General features: G+C 47.3%; 1 protein-coding gene and 1 long non-coding RNA gene across 2 annotated transcripts in view; one reads left to right on the top strand and one right to left on the bottom strand.

The window, feature by feature from the left end:
- Positions 1-7602: 7602 nt before the first annotated feature.
- LOC116911099 lies at positions 7603-8645 on the bottom strand. Its single transcript, XR_004389311.1, has 2 exons — positions 8411-8645; positions 7603-8045 (listed from the first exon to the last, which is right to left on the bottom strand). It is a non-coding gene; the product is annotated as an uncharacterized LOC116911099 (long non-coding RNA).
- A 34-nt stretch (positions 8646-8679) lies between these two features.
- Kcnk2 (potassium two pore domain channel subfamily K member 2) overlaps positions 8680-23352 on the top strand; it is a 133930-nt gene continuing 119257 nt past the window's right edge. Inside the window, exons 1-2 of the mRNA XM_032914929.1 lie at positions 8680-9422; positions 12289-12599. Of these exons, the coding sequence (XP_032770820.1) occupies positions 9377-9422; positions 12289-12599 (357 nt within the window). The 5' untranslated portion in view covers positions 8680-9376. The remainder of the gene's footprint in view (positions 9423-12288; positions 12600-23352) is intronic.

Genomic DNA, 23352 nt, shown 5'->3' with positions numbered 1-23352 from the left:
CCTCGTTGATGGTCGAGCTCTCAGTCAGTCATGCTTCTGGGCTTTGTCTCAGGGAATAACCATCGATGTTTGTACTTGCTAGGTGTTAGCTATTGTGCAGCAGAACAAGATGCCAAGGTCTCTTTATTTATTGGAGTCTTGCAGGCACTGTTATAGGCTGAATTATATTTCTCCACAATCAATTTTGGGGGAAAAATAAATAAAATCTTAATATCAGTAGTACCTTGGAATATGACCCCACTGGGAAATATGGTCTTTGCAGAAGCAGTTAGGATGAGGTCATTAGGGTGGCCTGAACATCTCTAGTAGTATCCTTTAAAAGGGGCAAGGGTGGATTTGGAAATTGACCACTCAGAGGGCACATGTGCCATGAAGGGAGTCCAGGATTCAGTGCCCAAGGCACAAGTGCGCCGTGTCCAGGCCAAGACTCACCGTGGATTTCAGCCAAATGCAGGAGCTGGTATTTGACAGAACTTACTCTCGAGAGTTGTGAGAGAGGGAGCAAGGCCTTGGGACACCTTGATTTCTGATCTCTGGTCTGCAGAATGCGGACCACACATTTCTATTGCTTTTAGCCACCTGAGGTTTTTTTTTTTTTCTCTGTTAGTAACAAAAGACAGTCTGAATAAATATTTAATGTCAGTGAAGCAGTAGGGAAAGGTGCAAGGACTGCGGATTAAGAGCTATGCCTGGGGCAGTCGGCTGAACCTGCCTGGGAGGTAGTGGGCTTTTCTGAAGAGGGTGGGTGTTTTAGCTGTGGTCTGATGGATGAATGTAAGTTGTATTGGGTAGGAAAGGGGGTAGGCACAGATCACACTGGGAGAACTGGCATGCGTGAAGGCTCTTAGGGGAGATGTAGTTAGGACACAATAAAAAAAATGAATTCAGCTGGCGGCTGAACTACAAACTGAAAGGTGGTGCAGGGCCTCTGTAGCTCACACGGTGTTGTCACTGGCCCTCGTTATTAGGGAAGTTACTTGGCTTCTCTAAGGCTGAGAACCCTGTTTGACTCATGGTTCTTATGTGGATTAAATTACATCTATAGGGTCTTCAGCACACCTGGCTTATGGCGAACCTTTGGTACAGGTTGTCAATGCTACTCTCCCATTTCCTCTCTCCTCTTCTCTTCTCCAGCTCCCCTCCCTCTCTTCCTTCCTTCCTTCTTCCTCCTCCTTCTACATCCCCTCTTTTCTCCATCCTCCTCCTCCTCCTTTCCCCCCTCCTCCTCATCTTCCTCCTCCTCTTCCTCCTCTTTCTTTTAGATAAATCAAGGATATATCTGGCCCTGGGCCATCTTTCACACTGTGACCTAAATGCTGGAGGCTCCAGGAAAGAGAAGAGTGTCCAGGGTTTCAACACCACTACATTTGACTTTCAAAAGTTTCATGCTGTTGCAGTGTGGAAAGGGATCGATCCTTCCTGGAGAAGAGGCCATCAGTGCAAAGCCCTGGGAAAAAGTGACTGAGAGACCACTCATGGAGTCAAACCGCCCAGCTCACATTCTAGGAAATGCAGAAAATCCTTGGGCACTTTACCGAATTTCGCATCTGATAGAAAGGCACTACCTTTAGGATTTTCTTCTACAATAAGTGTGGCCTGGGGTAATACATGAAGGGTTAATGTTAAATTTTCCATAAGTGTATGGCCTTGGGCAGGGGTCGCATTTGCTCATTCAGTTGCAGACACAAAAAGAGGCAAAGAGAGGAGTTTCCGTAGATGGGGACATCAGCAGCCTTGCTTTCTGAACACAGCAGGACATGTCTTCAGGGTATCACTCCTCATGTTGTCTATTTGCTGGTGAAATCTCCGAGGACAGGCTAGGTTGTCCCTCCCAGACCCATAGTCAACACGAGTAGTCACTGGGGTCTCAAGCAAAAGCAACCTGCTGCGCTGGCAGCGGGCCTCAGTGATAGAGTTTCACACAAAGCCTGACCTGTGTGGAACAGCCAGCAGGCACTGAAACCGCGGGGCGCGGGGCGCGGGGCGCGGGGCTCGAGGCGCGAGGCACGAGTGTTTCTAATAGGAAAAGCCCCCCATAGGCTTGGGTGTCTGAACATCTGGTCCCCAGTAGGTGGCGCTGTTCGGGAAGGTTTAGTTATGGCTTTGCAGGAGGAAGCAGGTTACTAGGGCAGACTTTGTGAGTTTAGACTTGTATGCTACCTTTAGTTTATTCTGTCTTTACATCCCGCTGCGGTTGAGGGCTCTCAGCTTCCTGCTCCAGGTGCCCCATCTGTTGCTCACTGCCATGTTTCTCTACAGTGATGGACTTTAACCCCCTGAAACAGTGAGCTCGAATAAACTCTCCCTTTGGTGAGCTGCTTCCGGTCGTGGGTTTTTTTTTTGTTTTTTGTTTTTTGTTTTTTATCACAGAAACAAAAGAAGAACTAATAAAGAAAGGCTGTGTTGAAAATGGGAAGACCAAAGCCTTTGCAAGTCACACTTTGAAGCTGAGGTTTGATGTGGACATATGTAGGTGTGTGTGTCTACCACGGTCTGCCAGCTATGGCATTAATCGATCCATACTTTTCAACACTATCATGGCGGACTAAGCCTGAGTCCCACCTCTTGTCAAATGGTTCCCACAGTGCAATCCTTGGACTATAGCATTAGTGTTTCCTGTCTCTTGAGGACTTGCGGTGCCAGCTCTCAAATCTCCCAGGAGACACAGAGTGGCCTGTGGGAGAAGCCTGTGGTTTCTACCAGCCCCTCTAGGTGGTGCTCACTCAAGCTGAGATGCCGCTTCTACGTGGACCCTCCGCTTACCTGTCTCATTTCCCCAGTGGCTTCTAACTTCCGTTCTGATGGACACACTATAATTTCGAGCACGTATAATCGTCAAAACGAACACACTCTGGCCTGGAAGAACTGCCTTCTTAAAGTCGTTGCACAGCTCAGGTCTGACTGGCTTTTGATGCTTGCCCCTTAGAGGCCTCCTCTATTCTCTCCTGTCACAGAACAAATTGCCACCCCACCTGCACCGACTCCCTGAACTCCCACATTCTCCCGTCCAACTCCTACCACAGGCCTTCGGCAAGCTCTTCTGTTGGGAAAGATCTCGCCTCACATCTGTCCCATCCTCGCGGATGCGCATTTCCCCAGAGATGCCTTCTCTGAGCTTTCAACATAAAATCCTGCCAAAGTGCCCTGTGACTTTCTTTTGGGATGACGTGTATTGAAATGTTACAGGGGTGCCTACCTCTTTTTACCCCCACTTAGACCACATCGTTCTGAAGGCGATGTCCTTATCTGGCTCCAGAACAACGGCTGAGCGTGCAGTGGGCACACAGTAATTGGGCAGTATGCTTCCTTCCCCCTCACAACCGTAGAGCACTGTTAACCAGAGGATTAAGCAAATGGCAAAATACATTAAGAGAGTTGGAATTTGTTGGTGGTCTAGTTTATGGGATTGGGCTAATGGGTAAATGATCACATTAAAACACATAGATGATGCCAGTGTTTGGATCTAGAATGCCTCCCGAAGGCTCCTGTGTAGAAAGCTAAGTCCTTAGCATGGCAGTATCTGGAAGTGCTGTGGACTTGTGGGTAGTGGGGCCTGGAAGGAGATGGTTAGGCCATTGGAAGCTTGGCTCAGAGGGGTGAGATAGGGGCTGCCCAGTTGTTCTCTTTGGCTTCCTTGCTTATCATGCAAGTTCTGACTTCATGATGTCCTGCTCAGGGCAGAGGGTCATAAAATGGGACCATGTCATTTTTGTATTGGAACCTTCAGAAGTATAGGAAAATAAAACCTTTGCTCTTTTTATGTTAGTGGCCTCAGTATTCCATTATAGTAGTGGGAAGATGACAGTATATACACTGTACATACAGTACATAATACAGTACATAGAGTGCACATATTACACACAGTACATACAGTATATATAACACCTAATACAGTATACACAGTACCCTGTGTATACACAGTACATACAGCACATACATTACACATAGTACATAATATAGTACATACAGTGTAATACAGTAATACAGTGTAATACAGTACATATGCACAGTACACAGTGTATGCATAGTACACAGTACACAAAGTATACAGAGTACACACAGCACATACAGTACAGAGTATATAATATAGTAATACAGTGTACATATAGTACATATACACAGTTCACAGTGTATGCATAGTACATACAGTACATACATACAATACATACAGTGTACACACAGTACATATGCACAGTACATACACATAGTACATACACACAGCACACACAGTACACACAATACATACAGTACATACAGCACATCCAATAAAACACAGCACATACACACAGTGCATACAGCATATATAGTGCAATACAGTGCACATATACAGGATGCATGGAGCACACATACATAGTACATACAGTGCAATACAGTGCATGTATATGATATATACAGTATGCGTGCAGCACACATACAGCACACACAGTGCAATACAGTGCATGTATACAGTACATACAGTATGGACGAAGCATACATATAGTACACACAGTGCAATACCGTACATGCATACAGCATGCATACAGCACACATACAGTATATAACATAGTACATATGATGCATGTACAGTACATATAGTGTATATACATACAGTATAGGCATACAGCACATACAGTGTATATACAGTAAACACATATAGTACACACAGTACACATACAGTACACACATACAGTACACCATGTGCATATAGTATGCACATATATCACACAGTGTACATACAGCAAATCACAGTAGATACAGTGTACAAACAGTACATATGCACAGTACACACAGTACAAAACAGTGCATACATAGTACATATAGTGCACACACAGTATGCACAAATAGTACACACAGTGTGCACACAGTAACACATATAGTACATATAGTGTGCAGACAGTACACACATACAACAATACAGTGTGTATACAGTACATACATATAGTGTACTCAGTGTACATACAATAACACACAGAGTACACACAGTGTACAGACAGTACATGTGGACAGTACAAACAACACATAGTGTCTCACCCTGGCCATTCCAATCCTCTTCTGTGAGTGCAGTGAACTCTCCCTGCTCTGTAGATCAGGAAACCGATCATCAGGAAGATAAAGAACTTCACCCCACCCAGTGCAGAAGCAGAGGAGGTAGGATGTTCACAGATCTCTTTTGATGTGGTCAAAATGATAAAAAAGAAGCAAGCTCATTTCTTATTTTTTTCCCACCAGGGCATTTGAGTAGGCCAGGATCAAAAAAGCCAAATTAACATGAAAATGAACTTCTGAGTTCATGCTGTAAGTTGGATCACTGCACAAGTTGGGCTTGTTGGGAGCCCGATGTTGTCACTATGCATTCAGGATTTCCTGGACAGTAAAGAAATTAAAGCATGTAAGACAGAATCACGAGGAAGCAATTGTTGCCCTTCCGGTCTGCTCCTGGTGTGGTCAGTCTGTTGGTGTGGATGGAGTGTAGGGTATGATGGTTGGTAACGGGACAGTCCACCACATTTCCTTGTTTCTCTAGTTGCAGTGATACATGATCTGGTCCTCCTCATATTTAAAACACCCCTATGCATACCTTTGTCATACGAAGTCCCTTAAAGGGGCAGGCATGTTGAAGGAGGGACTGTAGAACTGCTGTGGAAATGAGGCGCGAGACAGGCGGTGCCTCCGGCACTCAGATGGTCCCTTCAGATTATGTGTGAAACTAGATTCTAGCGCCTCAGAGTAAATCTCATTGTGTTTGATGTGGCTTAGACTCTTTCTGTTTGTCTTCCTTGTTTTAAGAGATTTGTTTTTATGTAATGTGTGCGAGTGTTTGCCTGCCTGCGGTTAGCACCAGGTTTGCGCAGTGACGTTGGAGGTTAGAAGAGGGTGTTAGGAATCTTGGAACTGGAGTGACAGATGGTTGGTGGCCATTTAGCGACTGGGACCTGAACTTGGGTCCTCTTCTAAACCAGCAAACGCTCTTAGTGGATGAGCCAGTTCTCCTGCTCCCATGTCCCCACACGCCAACCAAAACACCCTGAACACAGAGGATGTCAATGAGATGCCAGGGAGAAGGGCAAATTGGTGGTGAGACTGAAAGCTTTTTGAGTGTGGGTGACACGGAGGCACGAAGGCATGGAGGGACAGTGGCACGGAGCCATGGAGCCACGGAGCCATGGGGTCATGGTGTACAGAAATACACAGGGGCATCAACCTCCCAGTGTAAAGAGGCTTGGGAAAGCAAAGAAGGGAAGGGTAGGGTAGGGTAGGGTAGGGTAGGGGGGGGGAGGGGGAGGGAGGGAGGAAGGAAAGGAAGGGAAGGGAAGGGGAAGGGAAGGGAAGGGGGGAGGGGAAAGGGGAGAGAAGAGAGAAAGGGAGAGGGGAGGAGAGCAGAGAAGAGAAGAGAAAAGAGAAGAGAAGAGAAGAGAGGGGAAGAGAAGAGAAGAAAGAGAAGAGAAGGGAAGGGAAGGGAACAGAAGGGAAGGGAAGGGAAGGGAAAGAGAAGGGAAGGGAAAGGGAAAGAGAAAGGAAGGGAAGGGAAAGAGAAGGGAAGGGAAAGGGAAAGAGAAGGGAAGGGAAGGGAAAAGAGAAGGGAAGGGAAGGGAAAGAGAAGGGAAGGGAAAGGGAAAGGGAAGGGAAGGGAAAGGGAGAGAGAAGGGAAGGGAAGGGAAAGAGAAGGGAAGGGAAGGGAAGGAAGGGAAGGGAAGGGAAGGGAAGGGGGAAGGGAAGGGGAAGGGGAAGGGAAGGGGAAGGGAAGAAGAAGCCACGTGAAAGGAAGGAGAGCCAGGCAGCAGAATGGCTGTGTAGCAAACGAGTTCAAGTTGGAGAATTTGCCCCATTCCTTATATAAATTGGGTGTCCTTGCTCGGGATGCTTGGAGGGAGAAGAGGAGAATGACAATCTTACCATTATCAGTCCTCCTTGACTCAGCACCCCTCACTAGTCCTGGGTGTTAGGGGACAAGATGTCAGCCCTCCCAGAGCCCACAGGATAATCTGTGACAAGGGTAACACTGGGAAAAAACAAAAGGCAAGATGCTGGACTAGGACTCTCCAGAAACTTCACCCAGCATGGAAGTTCTTGGTGAATGCTAGTCTGTCATGAAAAGACTGCTGTGAAGACATTTTATCTGTGGAGTTAGCTCAAGATTACTCTAGACATGTAGGTGGGCGGCACCCACACAGGAGCAAAAGAGACTTCCTGGAGTCGAAATTGTGCCTCAAACTTCCAGTGTGCTGTAAGTGCTCTGGGATTCCAGAGAGATTTGCAAGGTTTAGGATGTAAGAGCCAAGCCCCTAAAATCAATCTCTTGGACAAGTGCTTTTTGCACAGGGGGATAATCTATATATGGTACCTCTACTGAAGCAATTTTTAGGTCTGTAAGGGAGTGTGTGTGTGTGTGTGTGTGTGTGTGTGTGTGTGTGTGTGTGTGTGTGTGTGTTGGGAGAATCTTTGAGAAGTGGCCATGGGTCCAGACAGACCTCCAGGGAAATGAGCCAAGAGAGTGAAGCAACAGCATGACCTATGACCTAGAAACTCTGGGAGGGTCTAAGTCTGGGAGTGAGATCAGACTCATATATTTTTAAATGGCTTACATTACTTTTGAGACCAGAAGTCAAGAAAAACGTGCTTAAATTGGAGCAAGATGGATGCTTTATTTCAACAGACAGAACAGGTGCTGGGATTATTCTGGAGTCAAAAATAGAACAACAACAACAGAAAAAAAAATCATAGATGTTGGAGAGTATTGTAAACGACTTAGGTTCCTGTTACAGCCAAGGCTGTGTCTGTGGCTTCCTCCAAATACCTGAGAAAACACTGACTGTGTGCACAGTGTGGGGGCAGAAGGTGCTGGTCGTCTGGGAGTTCTGCTGGCAAAGCTGGTGGAGAGGGTGGCCTTGAAAGGACTGAAGTTCTTCTGTGTTGAGTGAAGGCAGCATCCAATCTCCTACCCTTTCTAGGCCAGTTCAGTTCCGAACAAGTCCTTGTCACCAAGAGTGCAGCAGTTTGGGCGCTGCCCTCCAGGTGTCTGGATAGAATTGCCCAAGCTGGGGTTCTCCAGGAGTGTTGGGGAGCGCCTGGCAACAAGTTCAGCCTGAGGACTGCTGTCTCCCTGCCGACAAAATCTGCCCACGCCCACAGCATTCAGCATCCTTAGTGTCAGCCCTGGGATGGGGGTGGCAGGTTGTTCCAGAGAATGTAGTCTGTTTCCCTCCACCCCCCAACCCCCACCCCTGACTCAGGCTTCCAGTTCCTTTCTGATTCAGGAACTCCAGGCCCAAAGCAAGCTGCCCTGAGAGCGCTTTGACTGACTACTCCTTAACCCTTCCCCAGTGAAGCCTGGCATCATCCTCTTGCGGTCCCCACTCTGAGGCTCACAAGGCAGCGGGATGATATCTCTGTGCCACCCTGGTGGAGGGGCGCTAGCGAGGAAGATACTCACCTGTAGGGATCTGGGGTCTCTCTTGACATCAGGACTCGGGGAAAGCATGGAAGACGCATGCATGACAGCTAGAGCAAGAGGTGGCAGTAGGACGCTGGGTGATGGGTGCAGGTGAGGCTGGAGAGCTGCTCCCAAGCGGGAGGCAGGCCGAGGGCGCTGCGGGGAGGACGTATTGGCAGCTGGGGCGACGCGGACGCGCATAGGGCTGGGAGGGGTGTGCGGGGAGGCGAGCCCGGGCGGGGACACCGCAGGAGCAGGAGGAGGGAGTTCGGAAAGGAGGGAAGAGCAGCGGGTGAGGCAAGGGGAGAGTGGAGCTTCGGGCCAGGCGGGCCACCCCGGGCCACACCCCCACCTTGCAGGCGCCTGGCGGGGCTCGAGCCAGGCGGGGCGCCGCACAAAGACATGCGGAGAGGGGCTGCGCGGGGCCGTGGCACAAAGACACCAGGGTGCTCGGCCGAACTGGCTGCAGTGATCGCCCCCTCGCCGAGCCCCGGGGCAGAGCCGAGCTGCCGGCCCAGCGCACAGAGTCACGGGCCGAGCGCACCCAGGGCCCGCGCGGGACCCCAGGCGGCCACACAGTCGGGGTGACCCAACGGCGAGGGGGCGTCGTCGTCCGAGCCCAACTTGGCCTCGGCCTCGCCCTCTGCCCAGCCTGCCGCCGCTGGTGTCCCCTCCTTCCCGCGATTTCGTTTCTTCTCACGCTCCCCCCCCATACCCCTCCCGCCTCCAGCCCCGCTCTCCCCACCTTGTAAAACAAAGCCGGGGAAAATGCCTGCCCGTGCAGCTCGGAGCGCGCAGCCCGTCTTGGAATAAGGAGTGAGTACAATGGCGTGTTGGTAAAAAAAAAAAAAAAAGAGCAAAGAAAGAAAGAAAAGAGAAAAGAAAAGAGAGAGAGAGAGAGAAAGAAAAGAGAAAAGCATCAAGTCTGTGTTAAAACAAACAAACATTTTGAATGCTGCATGCCTCATGCTTGCCAGCGCCTCGCGGGAGAGACCCGGCTATACCGCAGGAGGTGAGACCCCTGGGCATCCATACTGGCCCGCGCACGCTCCCCCTGGAGGGCAGCGCAGGTCCCCTCACTCCTCATCTTCCTCTCCATTCTGTGGGTTGGATGTGATTCGGGCTTGGCGACCTCAACCCCAGCCCGGATACATTCCTGGCTCCGTCTTGCGCTTTTCCGCTGGTGCCTGGGGTTTTTGCGTTTGCCTCCCTCGGGTGTGGGTTTGGCACAGCTTAAGACAGTTTCCAGAGAGGAGGGTCAGCCCTAGAGAGTAGCCTGCAAGCAGGTTGCACGGTGGCCCTGATCACACTTGTTGCCCATTGCATGGGGGACACGCAGTGGTGCTGGGGCAAACACAATTCAAAGCTTGTTTCTGCTGCCATTTGTGGGGGTACTGGTGGCTGGCTGGAGAGATGACTGTGGATGAGGACCAGAGACCAGGAGTGTAAAGAGGAAAGCCTTGGGGGAGGGGAGCAATTGCAATGGTGTGGAGGGTGTGTGGAAAGACCTGCTTCGCCTCTCGCCACACAGTGAAGACTGGGAATCAGTCTAGATTAGATGGGGTTCAGGGAAGGCTGGGTTGTTTGTTTGTTTGGTTTGGTTTTTTTAAATATTTATTATGTATTCCACCAGATTCTATCCATTGAGTCTGCCAATTGTGCATTATCTATTTCTGCTAATTAAATATAAGGACACAGCTTAAAAGAATTAAACTCCGCCAGGACATTTATTAGCCACACACACACACACACACACACACACACACACACACACACACACACACACACAGAGAGAGAGAGAGAGAGAGAGAGAGAGAGAGAGAGAGAGAATAAAATATATTACCATATCTGCCCTCTCTTTCCCCAAGTGCATCAGGACAATATCTTGGTGGGATATCAGGCTAGGCTGGGTAAACAGTGGTGGTTTCTAATTCTCTCTATGAAAAAGCAGTCTGAGGGTGAAAATCAGTACCTCGGGGAGTGGGGAACCTTTGCTTAGAGAGGTGGTGTGGGGATCCTCTCCTGGGGTGTTTTTTTTTTTGTTTGTTTGTTTGTTTGTTCATTGAGGTTTTTCTTTTGGTCTTTTTTTTTGGGGGGGGACTCAATGTTAGACTATTTTGTTTTTAGTCAGAATCTGAGAGCGGGAAAGGGGGGGTGGGGAGTCCTCGTGAGGCTACAGGTGATGGAGATCTTTAATTGCTGTATGCACTTCTAAAGGCTCTTAAAAACCCAAACAGCCAGCACCTGCCTGAGTGCTTACTTTGAGTGTCATTGCCCTTGTCAATACAGGAAAAGTGCCTTGTACTCTGCTGTAATCAGAACAGGGGAACTGGCTGAAAGGGAAGCAGTCAGTCACACTCATAGACCGTAGAGCCTCGCTTAGGAAGCTGCTGCTGAAGCTAACCCTGGAGTCTCCATGCAGAGTTGCAGCAGCAGCTGCTGGGGGTGGGTGCTGTGTCCTCGTGTCCACTCTGATTTCACCCCCTCCGAATCAGGACTTCCTGTGATCTTGGCTGCTTGAGGAGGCCCCTCCATCTGCCTTCACTGGACAACTCTCTTCATGTAGTGCATCCACTAGCTGTTTGGAAAAGCGTCCTTCTGATGGGGAACTGGAGAACCTTAGGAACTCATGCCCGCAGCCTTCATTTCCAAGCAGGGTTAGGCAAGGGAGCAGGCTAGGACGCTGCGTGCAAATCAGTGCTCTTTATGACAGCCTTACCCTTGAGTAATTTCTGGAGCTGCAGGGCTCAATTCCGTGGGGGATATGGTATATGCTTATGGAAAAGTAAATTTTAGATTATGTTTTTATGAAACCTATAATACACACATGGTGGTAATTTGGCTTATTTTTAATATATGTGATGAGCTCTAAATGGATGACTCCTGTAGGTGTTCGTTTCCATTTTCCAACCATTCTGTTAACCCATGATGGTTTGCTGTTGCCTCTCCAATCAGATGTTTTGTGGTGACTGGCTTGTTTTCCCCTCCGCAAGTGGCCATGGAATAGCTTTTGTATTTTCTAAAATGAAACCCATTAATGATGATTTTGAAGAGCTGGGATAAATAATAGATGGGCTTGAGGTCACCTCACAGTATCTGGGAGCTCTAATGGAACGATTAACCTTACGCAGATCATGGAGGGTCTGAGACGTAAGCCAATCCGCCGGCTTGCTTTCTTCTCGCTTTTGCTGGTGAAGTAGGAGACATCGTTGTGTCTTGGCTTTGATGGCTCAAGAGTTAGCAATACCTTTGGTGTTTTAAGCGTGTGAGAGATGGCAGAGCCATGTTTCATAATGTGCCCACTCTGGAACATGGGCAGCAGATGTGAATGGAGTGCGTGGTTTGCTCACACCAGGGAATATGCAGGGTATCTTGAACTGCGCTTATTGCAAACCCTTCTCTGTAAGAAACTTGGAAACCCAATAGCAAACCTTCTTTACTCTCTGACTGCTTACAGTGCAAAGGTATGATGACGTACAGAAGGAAGCTTTCCTCAGGAGCAAAAATATTTTGTTTAGTACCATCAGCCCTTGGGAGTTCAGGACATCTTCAACGACACGTATCATGGGCAGAAACAAATCTACAAATTAATGAGGAACCCCTCAGGCATTCTTTTGCTTAGTTTTTTACTTCTTGGCCTCTGTTTTTTTCCATCCACCTGACACTCCAATGGCAGCAGAGAGCAGGAGCCCCGCCCCCTTTCTTGGGCATATATATATGGTTCTGCAAGTGACCAGAGAAAGCTGCTGGGTGAGGTTCTTCAGCTCCCACTAGGAGAATCTCCAAGTTCAGCCAGCCCTGGCTGACCCCTTAAAGAAGCAGCTAGCCCCTTGCCTCCAGACTCCTCCCGCCTAACCCAAATTCTCTGTTGTTGTCAGTGGCGGCCCCTGACTTGCTGGATCCCAAGTCTGCTGCTCAGAACTCCAAACCGAGGCTCTCGTTCTCTGCAAAACCCACCGTGCTTGCTTCCCGGGTGGAGAGTGACTCGGCCATTAATGTTATGAAATGGAAGACGGTCTCCACGATTTTCCTGGTGGTCGTCCTCTACCTGATCATCGGAGCCACGGTGTTCAAGGCGTTGGAGCAGCCTCAGGAGATTTCTCAGAGGACCACCATTGTGATCCAGAAACAGAACTTCATAGCCCAGCATGCCTGCGTCAACTCCACCGAGCTGGATGAACTCATCCAGGTAATGGTCCCAGTGAAATGGGCTCCATTGGTCCCTAATGGCAAGAGCAGACCAGGGTACCAGGGTGGACAGACCTCTTTTCCAGGGGTCTTTATCCCCTCCATTGCCTCCCTCCTACCATCTTACCCCCGCACCCTGATCTTTCCCTTTCTCACCCACCGCCTTCCTGCTCTTTTAGACTTCTTCACTCTTATCCTTTTCCCTGTCTTGGAACTGACGGGCTTACACTGCTGTAGGCGCTCATGACCAGGCGGGCCACGGCCCATGGAGATAGAGTGCATTGGTCTGAGAAAGCAGAAGCAGGGTCTTTTGCCAGAGAAGCCCATTGCTCCTGCCACTTACAAAGACAGGACGGTGGAGTGTCACTCTTGGCCTGAACCTTCTGTGTTGTGAACAAGTTGTCACTTGACTCCTCCTTAGAGTTTAGCTTCATTGAATGGTTCTTTCTTCTTTGAATCCAACTAAGATCAGCTTGCTACTCCACAGAAAAATCAAGCTTTTGAAGGAAAAGCACCCCCTAGTTTTAATTTAAAACAGGAGAACACCATCCTTACGATAAAAGATGTTTTAAGTATTAACCCCAAATGGTTTAGGTCTGACTTAGCCTCCTTAGACATGGCCATACGTTGGCTATAGGTTTCCTTGGTAGAAAACAAAAGTCTTAGGTGACAAGAAAAACCTTTAAACTCTCCTACAAGGGGATTTGTTGGTTGCTGAAAACATTCTTCATGTGTAGACATTGACTTTCCTAGACAGCTTCCTTTCTCTTGCTTGGTTTAATTCAAATTGGAGTGAAAGCGATGTAAGAGTTATCAGGATATGCTTTTCCCTGTTTAGTGTCTGGGTGTTTTTTTTTTTAATCATTTGAATGAGTTGGGATAATACATTTAAAGATTTATTATTGGATTTAATCCCATGTTTTTGTAAGACCTTCACTCTGGTTTCCTCTTGGGACAGCTACGCCTCTTCTTCCCAGTTACATGTGACCCGTGACTGGCAGCTGGTGTTACCTGGTCCTGATCCCCAACCGGGGTCTTGCCACCTTTAGGCGTTTCTGTGTCTCACTCATTGAACTTAAATTTTGTTCATTTTTGTTTCAGTTTTGACCTGACGCAGTCTTAAAATTTGAAAATGTTCTGCGTGTACGCACACACCCGGTTCTCTGTTCCTTTTAGACAATGGCGTCGCATTCTATATCAACAGCCAGCTCGGCTGCCCTTCCCTTGTAAGCACATCTTCATTTCATTCTTTCCTTGTACCACATAAGACCACCTACGGGATATGGCAAGTCTTGAAGGCTTACCACTTACTTCTGTTTTAGAAGCACAGCTTCTGGCCATCTCTGTGGAGGCAGCTTGAGGTGATGTTCAAAGCCTTGGCTCTGGGATCAGATAGGGTGTGTGAGCACTTAACCGAATCTTTACGAATAAACACCTTTTCCCTGTAAGCCCTAAGTGATCTCTCTGGCAGGAGACTTCCTATCCAGTAGGTGCGATGGGAGTCAATGCTAGCCCCCCTAAGGTAGTGAGGGGCAGGAAAAGCATCGGGTTTCCCCCAACATCCCTTTATTGAGCTGTGGCTGTTGATCGTTGAAACTGCAACCCCATAGCTGCCATGAAGTGTGATTGGTCTTAGGCAGGGAAAAGAAGAGAATCGTACAGGTTGCTGGAGGAACCTTAGTGTGAATTTGAGAATGAGCTCACCGTCGGACTCTACTTAGAACTCTGAAAATAACTTGAAGGTCGCAGCAGATAGGGTCGGAGTCTAATTTTTATACACATTGTTTTTGGAATAGACAGAGCTACTTCCCCACCCCTTCTTCTCTCTCTGCTCGCTCCATCCATTTTAGCTTTATTGATAAGCACAACTGATTGATTGTCTTTGCTCTTTAAACATAGTTTTGTGTTCAATCTCAGTGTAGAAGTTGCCTATTATTTCTCATGCCCTTATCTTTATAACTCAATTGTTTTAGTACATTTTCTCCTTTGAATATGTATATTTTTGGTATAAGAATCTAATGCTCAGATTTCGGGGATCAAGAAGAGTGAAAGGCCAGTGAACCTACGATCATTTTTGTGAATAGCATTCCACCCCTACATCCCCAGTGTCTGGTGTTTCTCTTACTCTTATATCCCCACTTCTTTAACCCTTAAAACAAGAAGGTCTACTGGATGGTGTTGTCACAGCATCAGGACTTGGGAAGTCACAGGGCAAGTCTGGGTGATTCCCCTGATGACATCATCAGGGTGAGGTTCCAGTCTGCAGAATCTGATCTGGCATCGGTGCTAAGAGGCTCTGCTCTCTAGGGAGCTTTATCTGATTACAGTGTGGGAGGCAGACAGAGTGGGAGTGGGTGGTGGCTCCGTCCTGCTGTTTGTGAGAAGGAGGCGGTCTGACAGTAGGACAGTGTCAGATACAATGCTATGCTCCTGGGCCCCAGATCATTATGATTACTGGTCACCTGGGTCCATGCTGTGTTTATCAGGGTGGCATGAGGGAAACCGAGGAACCACAAGGCAGGTGATGGCCTCTAATGCTTCTGTGTTAGATCTGTGTGACTCCCATTAATTTTATAATGATGTGTTCAGTCAAGCACCCCCACCTTTCAACAAGGTCAGTAGAAGTGAGGCAGAGACACGGAGTCCCCTGACAAAGACTTGTTCTGGGCCGGGATTTGAGAACAGCACAGGTGTTTCTATGGCACTTCAGTTAATGTGGTGTCACTGCAGACACACACAGGAAGCAGTCATGAACTTTAGACTCATCAATACCATCAACAGACAGAATTCAACATGCATTAGCTCGTGAAATTCTCCTGCGTAACCTAGTCATCTATAAACAACTTCTGTAGAAACGGAGGCAGGAGAGTTAATTGGTAGAGCTGTTAAGTGAAGCCCAAGTGGGTAGCCTCTTGAGCACGTGCACTTGCTTCCTGTGTTTACTAATTTTTAAAACCCCTTAATAAACCTCTTCTAGGAAGTGCTCAGATAATCTGAGCATTATAGTGTGTAATAATAATAAATGTGAAATTATCATCTCTGTAACACAGTGGTGTATACTGCATGTCTGTGTTTCTAACCTGGTGAGTCCATTGTCTACATCTCAATGTTCTTCCCAGGGAACAGAACTCTTGTCAGTGTCCTGTCAGAATGCCATAGACCAGTAGGAGCATGGTTATTAGACACAGCACAACTTCAGTCTAGCTATTCCCAAGTTTGATTAATCAACTGAGGGATTTAAAACATGTGGCAAAATCTGTGACCTATGACCTATCAGTAAAAAGGATGTCATATCAGGTGTTTGTCCCTTGGCTTCTAGTCGAAGCCCCACTCCCTGTGATCTAGGTAGGGAAGCTAGTCTTCCTTGTTAGGAGTGTAGACTCGGTCACGTTTGTACAGTGGTATTTGGGACCTCAGATATATACTTGGTATCTTCATGGGGACAGTACTGCATTATGCTTGTATAATTCCTTCCTCTCTGTCTGGTTCTTTCTTGGGTATTTATTGAGGATCTCCAGTGGGTTGACTTCTCTGCTAGTATTTAGCCAAATTAAATGATGGAAGAAAACCATGGCTTCTTTTAAGGTACCCCCTCCAACAGTCAAGCAGGGAGGATCCCTTTAAATATAGTTACATTAGACATGCTTGTGGATTGGAGCTAGGAGTGCTCAATATTGGAATTCTAAGAAAGATATTAATCACTTAATGGTGGTTGGAGAGACATGCAAGAGGTAACGAGAGGGTGGGTGAGGGGGAAGAAAAGGACGTCAGAGCATTAACAGGCAAACATGCTTTAGTAGAAGAACTATTTATACAAAAGGCACAGGGCCATGAACAGGTTCTGCAGCATTGACCAGGCCCCATTGTTCCCCAGGAGGCTGGGGGTTTCTAGATCTGCCCATCTGAGTAGGCAAGTCCTGCTGGGGGCTTGGCGGTGTCTGAAAGGTACTAGGATCTACCCGGTCTCCCAAAGAGATGGCTAATTCAATCTTGATAGTCTCTTACTGAGACTCTCTTTCCAGGTGATTCTCTGTTGTGTGAAGTTGACCATTAAAACTAAATTTCACAGGGACCATGCCACGTCCAGCTTTGTGAAGTAAAAATGTGATCTGCTCTGTGAGTTTGTTTGCTCTGGCTTGTGTTTCAACTGTATACCCTGCCTCCTTTGCTTAAGCACTTCTGCAAGGTCAGGGGAAGAATAACCTTGGTGGCAGAGGAGGGACCTTAACCTAAGGTCATCGTAATGGGAATCTGCAGATACGGTTCGATTCCAGGTAGAATTGGAAGGAGAGTGAGATGGACCTTCCAGGGACCAGTTAAGCCATGTAATGGAGAGGAGTAAGCCATACCCTGGCTAAGATTTTGTCCCGTGGAATTTAAAGATGGTGGCTACCTTTCCTTCAAATGGGAAGAGAGCAGGAAGTGCAGGGATAGGGGATCTTATTCTGATGGTGTCAGACAGGTTCAACTATTGAAGCTTTCAGAGGCCCCAGGTTACAATGTTTACAGAACCAGCTTCTTGTAGGAAACAATGTAACACAGTGTAGCACTCAAATACAAACAAGACCCCACATCGTGCAGAGGCTGGCTGCCCGATCTGGTTATCCTCCTGTTAAGGACTGATAGAGGACAATCATGTCGTGGATCCTGATCACTGATGTGCACAGGAACATGCTTGTCAGCCAGGGTCCTGCACACACCACAGCGGCGCACATTTTCTTCATAACACCAACCGGATAGGCAGAGGCCTTTGGGAGTCTCACTGAAACCAAGTGCATTTCTGTTAGCCAAGATGTGGAGGCAATGCAGACCTTCCTGGAAGTTCTCACGGCATGGCTACTTGGCTGGTGACTTTACATTGTCAACTTGACCCCACAGAGAATCGCTCAGGAAGATGGCCTCCAGGAAAGATTGTCTACATTGGGTTGGCCTGGGGGCTTGTCTGTTGGTGACTGTCTCAGTGGCCTTGACTGCACTAGGAAGACCTAGCCCACCATGGGTGGTCACATTCTCTAGGCAGGGAGTCTTGAGCTATGTGAGTAGATAAATTAAGCTAAGCACTAGGCATGTAGTAATTTTTCCTCTCAGTTCTTGATTGTGGATGTAACTAAATATTTCAACCGTCTTGTTAATGAGAGTTTCCTATAATGAGGGACTGTAACCTGGAATTAATTGTAAACTGAATAGAAATATCTGTCCTCTAAGTTATTCATTTATTTTATTTTATATATGAATGTTTTGCTTGCATGTATGTATGTAGATAGTGTGTTTACAGTGTCCATGGAGGCCAGAAGAAGGTGTCAGAGACCATGAAACTGGAGATGGTTGTGAGCTGTCATATGGGTGCTGGGAACTGAACCTGGGTCTTCTGCAAGAGTAGTAAATGCTCTTAATGGTTAAGTCATCTCTCAGGCCTGCTTCCCATGTTGTTATGTCTGGTTGTTTTATCCCAGCAACAGAAATGAGGCTAGACCACTATAAAGGTCAGCTCTTGGAGAGCTTGTTCTCTGAACAAAGGTTCAGTGGATCTTTAGCAACTGAGCCCCGGATGATCACAGGTCAGTGTGGCCACGGTAAATTAGAGATGCTCATTAGAATGACCACATAAGGATGTAAACGAGGAGGTTGGAAACATGATCTGGAAGTGTGGAGAAGGGAATGGTTTGAAGGAGAACATTTGCAAGTCATCATACAGAAAGGATTTAACCCCGAGTGCTAGAGGAGACCTCTCAGAGAATAAGCAGAGGCTGAGATGGACAGATGCAGTGTGAGGCAAGTGCTCTAAGAGCCGTAGCTTGTTAAGGACTGAGATCCACAGAGCGAAAGAACCAGTGCTCTGCAACAAGAGATTGCAAGGACCTGTCTTTATTTTAGGGATCTGTATCTGCAACCTCTGGTCTGAGCAAGGGAGCTTGGGATGTATGTGAGTAGGGGAGCTACTTTGCTTTGGCTCCTAACTGGGGTTGGCTAGGTATGTGAAAAGCAGATGAAGAGCTAGTTCGATGTACCAGAAAGTTATGCCAATGAATGACACTCACAGTGGCTTTGTGACTATCCATCCAGCATCTGTGCATAGCCTGGTACAGGACCTACTTGGATTCATCCTTACAATAGACATCTTTCTATTGCTTACCTCGGGGCAAAATAGCACACTGTTCCGAAAACTGTATGAATGTGTTCTCTTTTCTTACTGACGGTTTTATTCAGTTTGTTTAACGTTTTTGGACTAAAGCGTAGGTTTCAGTGACATAAAACGTATTCTACAGAGTATCTGCAACCCCCCTGGGAGTACATTCTGTTCATTGACTTGACTTCTGGAAAAGTGTATCCAAGTTCTGTCATGTGCAAGTCTCCCTGGGAGCAGGGAACCTAGGAGTTAAGGTGGGCTTGTATGGTCAACCAGCTGCCCCCTGAGTATCTGTGTTTCAAAGAGGGGCAGTAGAACCACTAAATGGGGACATGGACTCCTAAAGATAACCTCCAGTTCCCTTTTTCCTAGGGACTCTATTATGTTATCTGTTCTAAATGGAAAACCCCTTCTTGCATTCACCTCGAATCCATATATTCATGTTGCCTCAACTTCCAAGATGAAAAGAATAAAACATAAGTAATTCTTTTCTTGAGTATCAAAGAATTATTGAGATATTTCTGTCTTTTTTCTCAAATAGTACTTAAGTTTTTATTATCCAACTTAGAAGTAGTTTGTCAGAAAATGATTTTACCTTACAGAATATAATATGATGGTTACTTAGATAATAATGTTGAGGAGTTAGAAACATCTTGTATGGGTGTTAGACATGGATAAAACATCACGGAAACATATGTGGTTAAAAGAAGACTGTCATAAAATAATATTGTGGGAAGTAATTTGATTGATGGAATAGTTATTTAAGAGGAATTCTTATGCATGTATATTAGAACATATGTTAAAATAGTTTTGATTGACCTTAAGTCAGACGCTTGGGAAGCTCAGCTAGACATGTTCAGTGAGGGCTGCCCAGTCTGGATCTTTCCTGATAATGATGATAAGGAACCTAGGATTTACAGTTGTGCCTTCTAGGTGTGGATTCTCTCATCTAGTTGCATGCCATTCTACACTTGTCCTGGTCATATTTTTGTCAGCTTGACACAAGCTCAGGTCATCTGGGAAGAGGGAACCTCAATTGAGAATATGTGTCTGTCTGTCTGACCTTTAGTCAAGTCTGTGGTACATTTCCTTAATTAGTAGCTGGTGTGGAGGGCCAGCCCACTGTGGTAATACCACCCTGGGAAGATAACCATGCATGGTATAGGAAAGAGAGCTGAGCAAACCTTGGAGAGCAAGTCAGTAAGCAGCATCCCTCCATGGCTCTGCTTCAATTTGTGCCCCAGTTCCTCCCCAAGTTCCAGCCCTCACTTCTCCTTCAGGGTAGACTGGAAGTTGGAAGCTAAAGGAAACCTTTTCTTCTCTAAGTTGCTTTCGGTCCTGATATTGATTGAAGCCCTGAACACTACATGAAGTACATTATTGGTAACTCCCTCATCTACAGTCATGCACATTGTAACTCTGACTTGTAAAACGGAGACAATGTTTTTCTGAAAGAGGTTAACTGCCCCCCCCCAAATCAGATTTTCTGTGTCCTGTCCTGGAGCTAACCTCCTACTCAGCAAAGCTGGAGTGTCTGCTGCTTGTGTTGTCCAAGAATTACCTGTCACTGCGGGTCACCTAGGAGTCATCCACAGAGGCTGAGCTTCAGAGAGATCTGGAGGTCAGAGGAGCTTTGGGGCATCATCTCAGTTTTGGTGAGGCCCTTCCCAGTTGCCTTGCACTGTAGCAAAGAGCAGCAATAGGCTTGTGTATGCAAGAGGGGGATGGAGGGAGGAATGGGGGAGGGGGAAGGAAGGAAGTATGGGGGCAGAGGGAGGGATGGGGCAGAAGGGGGAGGGAGGGAGGGATAGGGACAGAGAGGGAGAGGAGGGAGGGATAGGGGGGGAGGGAGAGAGGCAGGGAGGAAGGGAGAGGGAGAGGAAGGAAGAGGGGAGGGAGAGAGGGAGTGAGTGAGGGAGGGAAGGTGACTCTGAGGTAGAAGAAGAAAGCCAGAGACTTAGGAAGGGTTAGGTTTACATGACTTTTGTGAACTCAGTCTCTCCCAGAGGCAGTACCCTCAGCCCCAGGGGCTATCCACTGCTCCTCTACCATCTCAACAGTTAAGACTTACCTCTAATACAAGGACTCCTGGGTGCAGAGGGAAGGGAACCAAGTCCAAACCATCACTGACTCAACAACAAATGTTCATCCCAAGATTGAATCTTTTCAGACATAGTTTCAAGTATATTCTCCTGTTTGTCTACCAAACAGGAAGCTTCTCACCATTGTCCTTCCATTTCAGATATGCAAACTAAGGTACAGAGTATTTAATGTTGGCCCCTCAGCCCCTTTCATCTGGAGATATTGATAGGATGCATTGAGTTTTCCCTTCTAGAGACTCGGGTGCTCCTTCTCCAAGTCCCGGGTCTCGTATGTAATCCTACAGAACAAAAGTTTGTGAGCTGTGCATTTAGAACATGGGCTCTTTATGTCAGGTCCCTGGGGGACTGTAAACACAGGACACACTACAAGGCAGCTGGGCACTCCCTGCTGTCCCCACAAAGAGTGGTGTGGTAGTGGGGGAACACAGCAGGCACACAGGTCTGAAGGTAAACTCATGGAATAGGGCAAGAAGTCAGGATACAGAAGGGCACAGGGTGTTCCCAGAAAGCTTGTCATGGTGGGGTCCTGGGCATGTGGAGGCAGAGCCAAAGGAGAGGTCCGGGGAGATGGTGGATTCTTATTTGGTAGAAAGAGCTTCAAAGACAGGGAGGTCAACATCTCAACTGTGATTAAAGGACTTTTTCACTGTGCTCTCCAACGTTCACAGAGTAATATGAGTTCTTGTGCAAAAGTCGGGCAAGTTATCAAAACAAAATATTAGAAATAGCTGCAGGGTTGGCCATGACCTGTTTCTGCACAGAAACACAATGGGAGCGCCACAGCTCTGTGTGTATACATGCTCTGTGACCGTGTTCCTGGCTCTATACAGATGCACGCACGCCATTTTCCCATTTAGTATTTCTTTTCTTCCATCATCATGGGGATGATTGTGGGATATTGTAAGCCCGACTTTCATTCATCTAGTTTTGGGCTTGGTGTGTCAGACTTTGACACATGGTGAACGAGGGCTTTACTTCTGAGCCGCTTGCCCAGTTTTTGAGTCTTGGTTTTATTCATCACACTGTGAGGAGTTTTGAACTGCTTGACTTGAAACTGAGGGTGACCAATTCCCAGGTTCCCCTCCCCAGGCAGCAAGGTGGACAGTCTGCTGGGTGTCACTCAGCAGCCGCTTCTGGCAGAGAGGCTCTAAGGAGCCTGAGGGTGGGAGCTATTTCACTGGCGTGTGTCACGCATGTGGACACAGAACTTTGGGTGTAATTCCTAAGGAACTGTCTGCCTTGTGGTTTTGAAACAGGGCCACTCACTGGCCTGGAGTTCTTCACATAGGGCAGCCTGGCTGGCCAGCAACCCCTGGGAATCCCTCTGCCTCTGCCTTTCTGCCTCTCTCTGCCTCTCTCTGCCTCTCTCTCTGCCTCTCTCTGCCTCTCTCTGCCTCTCTCTGCCTCTCTCTGCCTCTCTCTCTGCCTCTCTCTGCCTCTCTCTGCCCCCTGCCCCTGCAGCACTGAAATCACAAGCACATGAGACTCCTGGCTTTTTTGATGTGTGCTGGTGACTAGACTTAGGTCCTCATGGTTCCAAGACAAACATTTTACCAACTGAGCCATCTCCTCAGCTCCTAGAGTCACATGCTTTAAGAGGTAGCATGGTCATAAACGTGCACAACGCATTTCTCAGGACCTGTTTTAGCATCCGGACAAACTGAAGCAGGGATATAGAGTGCCTTCAAAGGGGAAGCTCCCTCCCTAGTCTGAAACACTCCCTTTGGTTTGCCTTGCCCGGTGCCATGAGGGCGAAGCAGTGGTCATTCCATTCCAGACTAAGAATTAGTTACCTTAGCTCATGGAGAGTGATGGGGTTGACCTGTTACACATCCATGCACAGACTGGAGACGCAATCTCTAGGGAGATGTGCATGGAAAGACTGGGAGGTAACTTCACACGTTCCGCACAGCTAAGGGTTCAGACACTGACAGCCACTGGCTGTTTGCTCTTGTTAGGAGTTTTGGCTGCGTCCTTTCTCCTTCCCCTTCCCCCTCTCCCCCACCCCTCTCTGTCTCTTTCAACGTGTAAACAGCTAATTTGTTGATGGGTAGCTTTTGCTTACCCCTCTTTGTGTTTTTTTAATCTGTAAGTGTGTGTGTGTATGTTGGTGTCTGCCTGTGTGTACATTCCTGTGTGTAAGTGTGTGAACACGTGTTGGTAGCATCTGAAATTATATATATATTTTGTTTCTGGTGCCTTGCTGAACTCTTTGTTCTGGTTTCATGACTGAATGGATTTAAGACCAACACTAGCCTTGTGTTCATTTTTGACCATGTTAACCTTACAGATTGTGTCACATGAACTTAAATTCTGTGAAAATACTGATTCTTTATGTGAATGTAATTGGGATAGCGGGGTTCCTGTCTGATTTTAAAATGAGGTATAGAATTTGGGACAGGTGAAGTAACTTTAAATTTCCCGTGGCTGTTGGGAACAACTGACTCATTTGCATAAGCGCTATCAAGAGGAGCTGAACCTGTGATGGTCGACACAAAGGAACCTTCTGGGGAGTGGCGGACAGC

Source organism: Rattus rattus, chromosome 10 (genome assembly GCF_011064425.1).
Source record: "Rattus rattus isolate New Zealand chromosome 10, Rrattus_CSIRO_v1, whole genome shotgun sequence".
NCBI lineage: Eukaryota > Metazoa > Chordata > Mammalia > Rodentia > Muridae > Rattus > Rattus rattus.
This window is presented reverse-complemented; position numbering and strand designations above follow the sequence as displayed.